Source organism: Suncus etruscus, chromosome X, assembly GCF_024139225.1.
Source record: "Suncus etruscus isolate mSunEtr1 chromosome X, mSunEtr1.pri.cur, whole genome shotgun sequence".
Lineage (NCBI taxonomy): Eukaryota > Metazoa > Chordata > Mammalia > Eulipotyphla > Soricidae > Suncus > Suncus etruscus.
Window position 1 is genome coordinate 73,770,002 of NC_064868.1, and position 15,118 is coordinate 73,785,119.

General features: G+C 38.5%; 1 protein-coding gene across 1 annotated transcript in view; it reads left to right on the plus strand.

Moving 5' to 3' along the window:
* Nucleotides 1-15,118, plus strand: part of ADGRG4 (adhesion G protein-coupled receptor G4) — a 128,105-nt gene that overhangs the window by 43,378 nt on the left and 69,609 nt on the right. Inside the window, 4 exon segments of the mRNA XM_049766940.1 lie at nt 2,904-2,957; nt 4,700-4,863; nt 7,709-7,841; nt 9,719-9,837. Of these exon segments, the coding sequence (XP_049622897.1) occupies nt 2,904-2,957; nt 4,700-4,863; nt 7,709-7,841; nt 9,719-9,837 (470 nt within the window).

Here is a 15,118-nt window from a genome sequence, read left to right on the forward strand (position 1 = left end):
TTGTTATTCCAGCACTTTGATTTACAATACTGTCAATGTATGGTTTCATGCATACAACATATTACTACATCCTCCATCAGTGTCCACTTGTCTCTATTATTTTCTCAATGTCCCTCCTTCCAACCCATTGACCTTATCTTCCTCTCCTCACTCTCAGCCTCATAGTGGTAAGCTCAGCTCTGTAGGCCAACTATTATCTTCTGTTGTCTTTGATCATTTGTTACTCCCTTCCTTTGTTCCTTTATGTCCCATATATGAAATATGACTTTTTATCTGCCCTTCTCCTTCTGACAATCACAGTTCAAATATTTAAAGAACTGTGATTTTCAAAGATTAATAACTGAATTTTAGGCAACAGCAATCCCACCACCTCTCTCAACTTCCATCATCCATATTTTCTTACTCCATCATTTTTCACTTTTCCACAACCACCCCTTGTCTGCTACCTTGACATTACAAAGTTTGGTAGTCGCATTTTAGATCTCATGTTTTCAGTGTTGTTGAGCCCATGATTAGGATATATAAATACACCACTCTCCTATATCACCAATATCACTGAAACCCTAACACCTGTTCCCTCATTACTTCCATTTTTCATCTTCTTTCCTGCCTTGATTTCTTTACTTTTGTTTCCTTCTCCTCTGTAAGATCTGGGGCTAAGAGTGACCAAGGCATCACCTCTCTTACATTACATTTTCTCATCCACTTATTCTCTTGTACCACAGGTAAGTGAAATGATCCTGTCTTTATCTTTCTTCTTCTGGCTTCACTCAACATGATACCAGCCAATTCCAACCAGGTTGCAGCAAATTGAATAGTTTCATCATTTCTTGAAGCTGAATAGTGTTCCATTGTGCATATATACCACATTTTCATAATCCATTTATCTGTGGTTGTACATACAGTTAATTTTATATTATCAGTATCATACTAAGACAAGTACATAGTTTTAAGATATCTAAACAGGAGACACATGTTTTTACTATACAAAAAATAGCTAATCTTTGTAATTTTGTTGTTATTTCCTCATTGTTTTTTGTTTTGTATTGTTTTGCTACCTTTTTCTTATTTTTCCCTTCCTTCTTCCAAATGGATATTTATAATACCTACATGGACTCCTCCTAGTTTTTCTCTTTTTTGTTTTCCTTCCCCCCCCCCCCCCCGGCCCCGATGGAACCAAGACCAGACAGTTGAATGTTCATTTGGTGGAAATAAAAACTGATCAGACATAAATACCAAATCTAAAGTCAACAACAACAGAATCAATACCTAATCTACAAAAAGCTGTACAAGGGGAAAACAGTTGCACTAGCATTATGGGGGGGGTAAAGGAGGGTGATGTGGGATGCATCTGGGAACAGGGGTGGAGGGAGGACAACACTGGTTGTGGGAATGCCCCTCATTCATTGTCACTATGTGCCTCAAATATTACTGTGAAAGAATTGTAATTCACTTCGACCACAATAAAAAAGAAGCAAATAGTGGTCCAATATTAACTATTTACAAAAAGGTAAAATAGAGGAGAATTTTGTATAAATCTTCTTCATTGACATTCTGTGTTGTAGTTTAAATTCCAGGTGTTAATATTCAAAACTCTTAGTTCCCAAGAGCTAATTATTCAATTTATACCTGTCTTCAAGACTGTGATTACTACTTTTATTTTTTTAAAAATTTCATTTTAGTAGATTCTACCTCTTCTTTAAAAAGTTTTTTTTTTACATTTTGGACAGGAAGTCCATTAGCAAGTTTAAAAATCTCTCTGGAAAATAGCTACACCAACAATTATGATACTGAGTGAGAGAAATAGAATGCCTGCCTCAAAGACAGGCTGGGGTGGGGGTGGAAGGAGATGGAGGCATTTTTGGTGATAAGGTTCACTGATGAAGGGGGTGTAGTTTTTATTATTGAAACCCAACTACAAACATGTTTATAATATGGTGCTTAAATAAATATATTAATAAAATATCTATAAAAATGGCTAATTTACATTTTCCAAGTGAATTTAAAACATGTTTTAAATGGCTGAACCCAAATTATTTAATTTAATACAGTTTAGATAATGAAACGCAACTAAATTTCTTCTCAAATAATAAGGATGTAAAAACCTTTTGGTGACCCTGAGGTCCTTAGGGGATAATGCTGTGTGTGAGATTGAAATCCCTCTCCTTCCACTTTCTCCCTATGGGACCATGGGTAATTTATTTAACCTATCTGGTTCCAGTCTCCTCATTTATAAAATGGGAAAAATAATAGTATTGTTTCTAGCAGAGCTGTTGGACAGATGAAGTGAGTTAATTTGTGTAAAGTACAGAGCACAAGATAGAGTGCACAACATAAGCTTGGGAGTGTTTACAATTGCCATCATCACAGACCCCATATATCAATTCTTAGGGTCCAGACCCTAAGAATCATAAGTTTGGATTCTTCTCAGAGTTCCATGATTTGTGAACTGTGCTATGTGAGGCAGATCATTGAACTTTTCTGAGACTTAGCTTCCTCATCCCGGAAATGGTATGACAAATCCCTGCATTATGCTACAGAACTGATGTGATGACTCAAGGAATTGATTTTGTTTTGTTTTGTTTTGTTTTTGTGGTTTGGGAACTTTACCTGGCAGTGGCCAGAGACTATTCCTGCCCAAAATTTTGTGCTCCGGGATTACTCACAGCAGTTCTATGGAGAACATATATGGTGCCTTCAATTAAACAAGGCAAGACAAGTGCCTAACTCTTTAATATCTGTACATCTGTACAGCCCCTGCTTTAATATTTTGAAAGTTATTTGCAGAAGCCAATGTATTATGTAAGTATAAAATATAATCATGATTGTTGTTACAATAAACCCTGTTGTCATCTGTGGTAGTTGCTTAAAATGTCAGTGACCTGCGCTTTTCTTTTACATTACTTGGAACAGAGAGATGAGGAAGAAATGGCGACAATTCCCCATGCATCATACAGGTAGGAGCTGAGTTTATTCGTAGCGGGTACATTTGGTTCTGATTTTCCTTCCATTTAGTTCTGTATGTGCAGCCTGTTGGTCAGAGTTGTCAGAAGGAGATCAAAGTAACCAGTGGTTATTTTACAGATACTGTAATTTGGCTCTTGCCTTCATGAAATAAGTTGTTTCATTTGGTCACAGCACAGTCTAGCAGCCTGCCTCTTTGTAGTGAAGAGAAAATGGGGTCCAAAGTGGGCATAATTTGGGTATGGGGGATAAAGTATTTGTTGTCATAGAAAAGTCGACAAAATACTGAGCAGGAAAATGCAAAACAACAAGGATAGCAGCCTCACTTCTGTTTAGACTGGTAGTTCAGCTCCTCCCAGAACACTGGCTGTAATTGGTTGCCTTGATGTAACTAACTCTTGAAAGATGGCTCATAGCAGGGCCACCATAATATACACGGTGCTAGAGATGAGGGTCTTCTGGGGTCACAGGAGAGGTTCTCAGTCTGGAAACCTGAACCTCAAGAAGAGAAATTATAAATAAAATGGGTGGGAGAAGCAGATATTTCAGCAAAAGTGAAGGGAGGTTGGATACAGAGAGAACTTTTGAGTAAATACAGGTACATCTAATGTTCTTTTTTTTTGTTTGTTTTTGTTTTTGTTTTTGGGCCACACCCGGCGGTGCTCAAGGGTTACTCCTGGCTGTCTGCTCAGAAATAGCTCCTGGCAGGCACGGGGGACCATATGGGACACCGGGATTCGAACCAACCACCTTTGGTCCTTGGATCGGCTGCCTGCAAGGCAAACGCCGCTGTGCTATCTCTCCGGGCCCACATCTAATGTTCAACCACTGTTAACACCTACAATTGTGTTCTTTGAACAGTTTTGTCTACAAAGGCAAATGGAGAAAAGGCATAGATTGGGTTGTGAACGTGATCTTGTGATCTTTAACAGAATATTAGGGAAATTTTCAACATTGGAAAACTTTGATTTGGAGGTTCAGGTCTATTTTCATAATATGTCTTTTCTTGGAAAAATATTCAGAAATTAAATATGGAGACCTTTTGATGTTGAAAATCATTTCTCTAAGGCTCAATTTTCTCATCTGTAGAATGGGAATTATAGTAACTAGCTAGTAGCTACCTCTTGAGGTCACTGTGATGAAAGAATTAAAATACATAGAGGACGAGCTCTCCATAAGTTCTTTAGGCTCATTATTATTACAACAGCTATGAATCTATTATATCAATGAACTTTCTGCAAATACTACTGTGAATGATTTGTAATCCACTTTGGTCAAAATAAAAATTAGTTAATAAACAAAAGAAAAAGAAAAGAAAATCTTTCTGGATCAATTGAGCATGTACCCATTTGCCCTTATTGCAGTAATGGTGGGCAAATTAGAGACTGGAACGATGAAAGTTCCACATGGGGAGTTGTGAGTCGTGAGTAGCAGTCACACACACCCCTATTTTCTCCAGAATTGTCACCAAGTTGTAGAATTTTTTTCAACATTACATAAATGCTGCTCCTCTTCCTTTTGAAAATAGGTTTCACGTTGCTTGTTTTGGATGAAAAACATTTTTCAGTAGATTTCAATATGCTGCCTCCCATAATTCTTATGATAGTCACTAAATACATGTAAAATTTCTGCTATTCATAGACTACCTATTAAGTAATCTGTAAAGAATTTGAGTATCACAGGCCAAATTGCCTGGTTACATAACTGCAACATCTTTCTGTGCTTTGCTTTTTAGCTGCGTTTGGCAGGTCATCATAAAAGCCAATTCTTATTTACCATCCACTGAACTGATTAACATTATTAAAAGTAAAATACGTGACAACCTCAAGCATGGAAACTTCACATCGAATCGATCGAAGTTATTAGTAAAATCTGAACACATTCTAGTGGAAAAACTAGGTAATTTGGGGGGAGGGTATTTTTGTATGAACCCACTTCCCTGAGAATAAAGCACATAATGTGTACATTATAAGGATTACTTGCAGAGAGGGAAGAGAGGTTGTCTTCATCCTTCCTAAAGACTCAGTACCCTCTTACCATGACAACCTTTTTTCTTTTACCTTAAAGAATTGATGAAGGGCCCGGGAGATGGATCAAAGGACTGGAGCACATAATTTGCATGCAGGAGGTCTTGGTTGAATCCCAACTCTCCATGCTCCCCTGAGCAGTACTGGGAGCTGTCCTCAAGCACTTAGCTGGGAGTAGCCCCTGAGCAATACTAGGTGTTATCCCCCAAATAAACAACAACAATAACAAGAAAATAAGCAAATAAAACACCGAATGAGAGTAAACAATGCCTAAACTAGCATCTAAACTTGGAGAAAAAGTGTTCACCAGAGGAAAAGGGAAGGTATGGGAGGATGGGTTGAGGGAAGTTTTGGTGGTGAAACATTTTGGTAGTCGACACAGTGAGTCTTCTATACAAAAAGAACTGTGAACTGTGTACCTAGAATTACATGATATTTTAAAATTATTAGAAAATTATTTCAATTGTCTGGCGGTCAAAGGAGGGGATATGGGATGCATGCTGAGAACAGGGGTAGAGGGAGGGCAGCACTGGTGGTGGGAATGCCCCTGATTCAATGTCATTATGTACCTAAAATATTACTGTAAAAGATTTGTAATCCACTTTGGTAAAAATAAAAATTATTTAATTAAAAAAAAAGAAAAGAGGGACCGGAAAGTAAGGCATTTGCCTTGCATGCAAAAAGACAGTGGTTCAAATCCTGGCATCCCATATGGTCCCTTGAGCCTTCCAGGAGCATTTTCTGAGTGTAGAACAAGGAGTAACCCTTGAGCGCCACCACCACCAGGTGTGAGCCAAAAACCAAAAAAAAGATTTTTTTTTTCAATTGGTTCAAAGATGTAAAGAGTATGGCAAAGAGTAGAGTTGAACTTACAGTTATTTTTAATTACAATTGGGGGGTGAGGTCATACCCAGTAGTGCTTGGGAAAAAACTTCTGAATCTGTGGTCAGGAGTGATTCCTAGTGCTGCTCAGCGGATCATGTGTGGTTTTAGGGATTTGATCCAGGGTCAGTAGACTATAAGGCAAGTGCCTTACCTCCTATTCTATTTCTCTGGATATTGAGTTGAAAGCAAGCATACCAGAAACTTCTGTATGTTATCATTCACTATAGTTTCAGTAAATAATATTTTTAAAACAGCACCAGATGGATAACCAGAGATCGCTCAGGTCAGCTGCGGAGATCAGTCAGCAGATGGGGAGAGTTTTCTCTCGCAGAAATACCTAGAGACCAGAACATATTACTCATGACTCAACAGACCTTCTTAATATTTTGACTGATTCTTTCAATCGATTCATCTTGGAAACTAATCTGGGAACCGTCTAGAACTTCTTTTCATGGGTATTTTCTTTACAAATTAGCAAGACTTGGATGATAACTCAGAATGGTCACTCCACTTTGCTCCCTTTGCTGACAGCTTTCTTCCATTTGCCCTAGAGTCAGAGGTTAAAAACATTGAGTTAGCCCAGATAACCTAGAGAGACATCACAACACACAATGAATTTAGCAGCAGACAGTTGGCTGTGATCATTAAAGGAGGAGAAGGACATGGAAGGCAGGAAAGGACTGAAACTCAGACAAAGGCCACCAGGCCAAGAAAACAATGAATGCAGCAAACTGCCTGGAAGCCAAGAGCAGGCCCCTTGATCTGATCGAAGAAACAGGGAGGCAGGAGCAAATGGGGCTGGGCTATTCCATGGGACAATCTGTAATGAATTCTGAAATCAGAGTTGCAGCCCTAATTGCTAGAGAGTCAAAGTTGGGAACTGGACCCAGAGAGATGGTGTAGGAGCTAAGGCTTGCATGTGGTGTGTCAGCTGCAACACTGGTTCAAATCCCCACCACCATATATGGTCCCTGTACATTGCTAAGGATCACTCTGGAGAACAGAGAGAGGAAAAGTGCTTGAGCACTCCCAGGTATGACTCCAAAAGAAAACAATAAAGAAAGTTGGGAGTTTAGCTCCAGGCCTAGCCCAGGTCTCTTCTGTTCCTTCACTTGGCAGCCAAACCTTGCCTTCAGTACTTCCCTGCCAGAACATGACAGCTCTGTTAGTATTCAATCAATGAAAGCTAAACCCAGATTAGAGCCCATTAAGAAGACAGGAACCATCCAGAAAGAGTTAACATTTCCCCTGCCATTGCTGCAAACCACCTGACAGGGGTAACCTCAGATTGTTGGCCAGCATGGAACTATTGATTTTCACTTCAGATCCCGTTGTGTCTTGAACTTTTCAGCATATATGTATCATTTTACGAAACCAGACCCAACACCTGTCCTGTCAACTGGTGGTTTTTTTTTTTTTGGGGGGGGGGTATTTACACCCAGTAACGTTCAGGGTATACTACTGGTTCTGCGCTCAGAGGTCACTTCTGGCAGGCTCAGGGGAACCTTATGAGATGCCAGGGTTCGAAATGGAGTTCTTCCTGTGTTGGCCGCATGCAAGGCAAATGCCTTACTTGCTGTGCTATCTCTTCGGCCCCCTCAACTGGTGATTTTAATGAAAATGGTGAAATATGGGGTTGAATTAGGAAGCTGTTTTTTTTTTAAGGGAGGAATCTATTTAATGCTATTTTCAGTGAAGCTGAGTAGGAAAACTTTGCTTTTTTATTCACTGATATTTATGTGCGAGGTAATAAATGGTGGGTTGTAATGTAGGTTCTTGATACCTTTAAGTGCCTTTTGCCCTTTAAAATGTGCATACATTTTCTCTTCCAGAGCCAGGGAAGTGCAAAGCCGATAAAACAGCTTCCAAATACAAAGGGACATATAAATGGCTCTTAACCAACCCCACAGATACAGCCCAAACTAGGTGCATAAAGAATGAGGATGCAAATGCTACTAGAATCTGGTAGGTACTGGCCAGGTTTGAACTGATAATCCAGTAATACTAATCTCTATTTCACTGGGGATACTTGTGTTCTGTCCCTTCACCCCATATGCCTTGTTTTTTTTTTTTTGTTTTGTTTTGTTTTAGATCTTACATTACGGCAAAACATTTCAAGAACTAAATAAAAAGAGTCCCCCCATTTTCTCCCCACTTAAAAACAGCTGCCTCCGGCATGCTGTAGTCTGTTATTTAGCTTTTCCCTATATGCCTCTACATTTCTTTTTGGTTTGGGTTTTATTTTCTTGGTGGGAATAACACCCAACTATGCTCAGGAGTTCTTCCTGGCTCTGCACTCTGAAATCACTCCTGTGGCACTCAGAGGACCACATGGGATGCTGGAAATCAAACTTGGGTTAGTCAACATGCAAGGCATATGCCCTATCTGCTCTACTATCAATTACTCCCGCCCCTATTCCTCTAGGTTTCATTTGGGGGTCATTACCATCCTCCTATCAATAATGTCATTTACCATTTCACCAAATGACTGATCAAATGCTTCCCGTGTTTTGCATTTGTCTCTGTAATGACCATTTTGCAAAATGGCCCCAAAGCTCTCCTGATGATGGACCAGAACAATTTCCCAACTCATTCTTATATTACTGCTTTCACCATTCACCATTTTCCTTCAAAAAAATCATCAATCAACCCTTCTTTTCTCTACTGCTAGTCGCTCATGCTGTTAACTTAAGTGGGGGAGACCAGACGGACAGAGACTTTGACAGAGGCTTACAAAACTCTCTGACAAATAGCTTTAAAGAAAAAAAATCTTTCTCAAGATGACCTCTTGGCATCTAATCTGTGCGAGGATACCTGTGGCTTTAATGGTTATATTCAGAGCTCACCTGTAGCTTTTTCTTTCCAGTGTCATTAGTTGGCTCAGTCCTCTGCTATTTCTTGATTCCCGTTAGCCACCTCCCGCCCCAACTTGGTGATGCTGAGGATCAAACCAGGGTCTTACACCTACAAAGTGTGTGCCCTCCTACTGGGCTGCCTGCTATTACTTTTCAGTGGCCAACCTGCTTCTTGAAGTTCCCTTCCAAGTAGAATTTCTGATGCTATTAGTATAATTTCCCTCAAGAATTAAGTCCAATTCTATAATTCAAGTACTTAAAACCCTGCGGGCTCTTTCCTAGCTTCTTCCAGCTCTAAGCAGCTTTGTCATTGTGGTCCCAATGCGTATTTCTTAGGCTCTTTCTTCTCTGCTCCATGTGATGTGCTCTTTCTGGAGAGAAGAGAGGGTTTACTCTACCTCTCTCTACTCAGCTCCAAAGCTGCAAAACGAAAGTTCTTTGGGTTGAAAGCTTTCGTTTTCTTGATGCAGCTTTTCTTCCCCCTTTCTTGCCTAAAAAAAAAAAAAAGGAAAGTTGCATTTACAGCCTCCAAGTTCCAAGATCCCTGAAGAATAAGCCCCGCCCGGATGTGTTTGCACATCCAATTACCAGTCCCAGAGCACAGTGGGTGCTCAGAAACGGTTTAACAGTCAGAGGACCTGACCGGTCAGCGGAACTGACCGGAAACTGACTGGGACGAAGCCCCGGGGAGGGCAGATGGCTAATGAGGGCCGCTGAGCTACAGAGGGCGCTGTGCTAATTGCAGTGAGGCTCTGACTAGGTTGAGCTCCACAAAAATCGCGTTCTGATGGGAATTTCCTCTTAAAAAATTGGACTTCAAAAGGGAAGGCAGAGCACACCAAGAGGCAAAAGCTTTACGTTGAGTTAGTTTGGCTTTGCTGGATATGATGAGTTTTGTGCCCAGCCCTCTCTCGGGTCCCTGCAAACAAGCAGGTGGCAAAAATGCATTTATATATATATTTTTCATTGGTCTCTCCTTTCTTTCAGCTCCATCAGCATTAAAACGGGCAAATCTCAGTGGGAGAAACCCATGTTTAGAAAGTGCAGATTGCTTCAAGGACTTCCTGATAAAATCGTGGATCTTGCTAACATTAGTATCAGCGATGGTAAGGCAATTCTGTACACAGTTGAGAAATAACGAAAAATCTGTTCATCTGTCTACTTCACCCGAGACTAGAGGCTGGTCAAACCTCCATAGAAAATAAACTACCTGACAACAATCTAATTTTAGAATTTGTCGTTGGGAGCAAGAAAAGTCAGGATGGTTTGTGTCTTTGATTGGCTTTAGGATTATTAAAAGGTGCTTTGTAATTTTATAGTTTATAGTTTACATATTTATAGTAAATTTATACTATAAACACATGTAGTTTATGTTTCATATAGTATATATTTATATATAAACCATATAGTTATGTATAAACTATACATATATGTATATGTGCATATATACATATATGTATTTGTGTATGCTATACATATAGTTTGTATATAAACATATGTAGCATAAATAAACATATAGAATAAATAAGCATATATAAACATATAATGTAAATAAAATATATACATATATACTAACTATACATATATACTATACTATATAGTTTTATATAAACATTTACATATAATATTTGTATATAAATTTATACTATAAACATATTATAGTTTACATATTTTCAATACATATTTTTCTGACTAGATTTTAATTTTATTTTCATTGCTAAATGTTCATGCAATAACCCCCATATACCTGAATATTGAAAATAAAAATGATATTAAATAAAGTGGCTACAGAGATAGCTTAAAGGTCTGGAGCATGTGCTTTGCATGCAAGAACCCCAGGTTTGATTCCTTGAACTATATGGTCATTGGGCACCACCAGAAGTGACCCCTGACTACAGAGATAGCAGTAGTTAGTCCCTGAGCACCAACACTTGTGGTCCACCAAACAAAAAAGAATTATATGGAATAAAACATCTCCCCATTGCTGACCCAAGCCATCAGTTACAACCCACAGATATACTGTATATACTGAAGTATAAGCCTACCCTAGTATAAGCCAACCCCCTAATTTTACCCTAAAAACTGGGAAAACAGTGACTCAAATATAAGCTGAGATGGAAAATGCAGCAGCCACTGGTAAATTTCAAAAATAAAAATATAAACTCGGGCCTGGAGAGATAGCACAGCGGCGTTTGCCTTGCAAGCAGCCGATCCAGGACCTAAGGTGGTTGGTTCGAATCCTGGTGTCCCATATGGTCCCCTGTGCCTGCCAGGAGCTATTTCTGAGCAGACAGCCAGGAGTAACCCCTGAGCACTGCCGGGTGTGGCCCAAAAACCAAATATATATAATATAATATAATATAATATATATATAAACTCAAAACAATTACAATAATTGAGGAATCGGTAAATAAATAAACACAATGATTACATTTACAATGCATGGTTGTTTGATATACTGTATACCATTAACTTACCACATTAACCCAGTGGCATCTTTAAAAAAGTGAATAAACCATTTAAGACAGTAAAAAGTTGTAAATAAATGTTTAAAAATCCCGAATCCTTATATTCTAAAACCCCTAATTATATAAGGATTCAGAATTTATAAACATTTACCACCTTAAATGGGTTTTTCACTTAATTAAATATGCCATTGAATATTGTGGGTTACATAGTACAATGGCATACAGTTCAGGTCAGCGGCCTACCTCTTCAGCTCAGCCGTGACTTGTGGACTGAACTGAAGCACCACCCCCTTCCACAGATGGCAGAAGACGACTGGAGACTATGTGCATTTGATTCGGTTATGTGCGCACTAAGACCTGAGTATAAGCCGAATCCGGGATTTTTGGCACAAATTTTGTGCTGAAAAACTCTAAGGCAATACATATATATTTCATTAAGCATAATCTATAGGCTTCATATATAATATACATAATATATAAATTTCTCCTCCCTTTTTTGGACCAAAGTGCAGCAAGCTATAATGATGCTCTACTCCTTGCTTTTTCATCTTGACAATGTTACAAAATTATCTACTTAGTATATAAAAAATCTTCATTTTTCCTTTTCCTGCATTATATAATATTGCAAAGATACACCATAACCATAAATCATTTTTTAACTTGCTTACTGTGCATTGGCTTTCAAATTGTTAATACCATATGTTTTTGATGGGATGCTATGATGGCCTTGAGGCAGGAGGGTTTTATTTGAAGCAAAAGTTCCTAAAAGTAGAATTGCTATGTCAATCATGCCTTTGATGGCATCAAAATACTCAATGTAATAGTTGCCCCAATTTGTACACTCACTCTGCAAGATATGAAAGTGCCTGTTTCAGAATACTTTCATCAACACAGCATGTTATTAGACTTTTAGGTCTTTGGTGATTTTATAAACAGAAGTTTGTATCTCAGTATAGTTGGAAATTTTTCTGAAGATATTTTTCTATCATAAAATTCACTCATTTAGTGTATGTAAGACTATAGTTTTTAGTATATTCACTAGACTGAAATAATCACTTTAAGGTCCAGAACATTTGAATCACTCCATAAAGAAACCCCTTGCACAATAATTAGCACTTATTCTGCATTCTTTTTTCAGTCACTAGAAATATTTAATTTACTTTTCTCTTTCTTTAGTTTTATTGTAGTCAAAGCACTTTGAACAAGACCAACTCTCAACCAGTTTTTAAGCGTACATTACTACTGAATCTATGTACATGTTATTTAGCAGATCTGTAGAATTTATCCATATTGTTTCTTTTTTATATCTTTAAACATCGTGATTACAAACATGACTGTAGTTAGGTTTCAGTCACTAAAAGAACACCCCCTTCACCAGTGCAACATTCCCACCACCAATGCACCACATCTCCCTCCTTACACACCCCCTGCTTGTATTCAAGGCAGGCATTCTTCTCTCACTTGTTAACATAGTCATGGTAGTTGTTAGTGTTCTAAGTGCACTCACATCTCCTTGAGGTAAGCTTCATATCGTGAGCCAGTCCTTCTGGCCCTCATCTCTGGCCATTTTTACAATAATGTCTTTTATTTTTCTTAAAAAGCATAGGTAAGTGAGACTACTCTGTGTCTCTCTCCCTCTGACTTATTTCACTCAGCATAATAGTTTCCATGTCCATCCAGGTATAGGAAAACTTCACGACTTCATCTCTCCTGACAGCTGCATAATATTCCATTGTGTATATGAACCACAGTTTCTTTTGCCCATTCATCTGTTGAAGGGCTTCTTGGTTGTTTCCAGAGTCTGGCTATTGTAAATAGTGCTGCAATGAATATAGGTGTGAGGAAGGGATTTTTGTATTGCATTTTTGTGTTCCTAGGGCAGAGGTCTGCAACCTTTAAGACATAAATAGCTACTTGGACTAATTTCAGAAAGAAAAGAAAACCTGGGAGCTGCAGCCAAAGGGGGAAAAAAACCTGGGAGCCTGAAAAACCATTGAAAGATTTAAAACAAATACAGCACTACATAAAATGTTTCTTATCTTAATGCTATACACAAGATAGTGAAGTTAGCTGTAGATTGAAGAAAAAAGAACTTTTTCACTTATTCACTTAGCAATTTAAAATGCATTTGTTCAAATGAATAGCAATTAAAATATTTAAGTGATACCACTCCCCGCACCCCTGCAACTGGCCCTGATGTTGGAGCCGCAGCAAAGCTTCAAAAGAGCTACAAGTGCAGGTTGCCGACCCCTGTGACCTAGGGTATTTCCCTAGGAGTGGTATAACTATATCATATGGGAGCTCAATTTCCAGTTTTTGAGGAAACTCTATATTGATTTCCATAAAGGTTGGACTAGACGGCATTCCCACCAGCAGTAAATGAGAGTTTCTTTCTCCCCACATCCTGGACAGCACTTATTGCTCTTGTTCTTTGTGATGTGTGCCAGTCTGTGGTGTGAGAGGGTACCTCATTGTTGTTTTCATTTGCATCTCCCTCATAATTAGTGATGCAGAACATTTTTTTCATATGCCTTTTGGCCATTTTTATTTCTTCTTTGAGAAAGTGTCTGTTCATTTCTTCTCCCTATTTTTTGATGGGTTAGATTTTTTTCTTGTTATGTTCTGTCAGTAACTTGTACATCATAGATATTAGCCCCTTGTCTGATGGGTATTGGGTGAATATTTCTCCCATTCTGTGGGTGGTTTTTGTTCATATTTTTTCTTATTTGGGGGCAGGTAGTTGGCCAGATACGGCAATGCTTGGGGGCTACTCTTGGATCTGTACTAGTGGGACTTTGTGATATTAACAATGAAACTGGGGCCAGTAGCCTGCAAGGCAAAGGCTTTAAAACCTATGCTATCTGTCTATTGATCCTTTAGTCATCTTTCTTAATCAAACCTTTAGAGCTGTTCATTAGAAACATCCATTTCTCCCTTCCTTAGCCCTTGGCATTTACTATCCTACTCTGTACTTCTATGAATTTGATTATTTTAAAGTTTACAGATAAATGAGACAAGGCTAGATTTCCTTATACTTTTCTGACTTACTTCACTTAGTAGAATTCTCTTATGGTCCATTCATGTTGTTGCAAATAGCAGAGCTTCCCTTCTCTTTGTGACTGAATAATCTTCCTGCTTATTGTTTTATCTAGCTGCCCATATATTTATCACCTATCACAATTTCTTTACCTAGTCAGTAATTGCCATTTGGTTGTATCTGTGCCTTGCCACTATAATTAACGCTGCAGTGAGTTTTGGGGTATGGGTGTTCAAGTTAGTACTTATATTTATTACAGATAAGTACCCAGAGGTAGAATTGCTGGATATCAGTACTGATGTTTTCTTTGGGGGATTGGTAGTAGTTGGGCCACATCTGAAAGTACTCAGGGCTTCTCTTGGCTCTGTGTTCAAGCAAGGATCACTCTTGATGGTGCTCAGGGGATCATTTGCCATACTTGTGATGGAACTGGAGTCAGTCACATGTAAAGCAATTGCTTTAACTACTGAACTAACTCTTCCACTCAGTACTCATGCTTTTGTCTGTTTTCCACTATATTGTAGTTAAATACTATCAATTTTATTGCTGGTTAATAAAAACAGGAAGAGAAAGTTTAAATGGAACATTTGCACTAAAAAAGGCAAATGATAATAAGGTTGGCAATGAAATGAAAGCACAGATAGATTTTCAAGATGAAAACTTTCTTTCCTTTGGATAAATATACACAAATGAATTTGCACAATCATATGGTATTTCTGCTTTTAGTTTGTAGGGGTTTGGGGCCATTCCTGAAAGTGCTTATGGATATGTGCTTGGGAGACCATATAGTGTAATGGGGTAATCAAACTGGGATCAGCCACATACAAGGTGATTGCATTAACCACTCTACTATCACTATGGCCCATCTGCTTTTAATTTTTG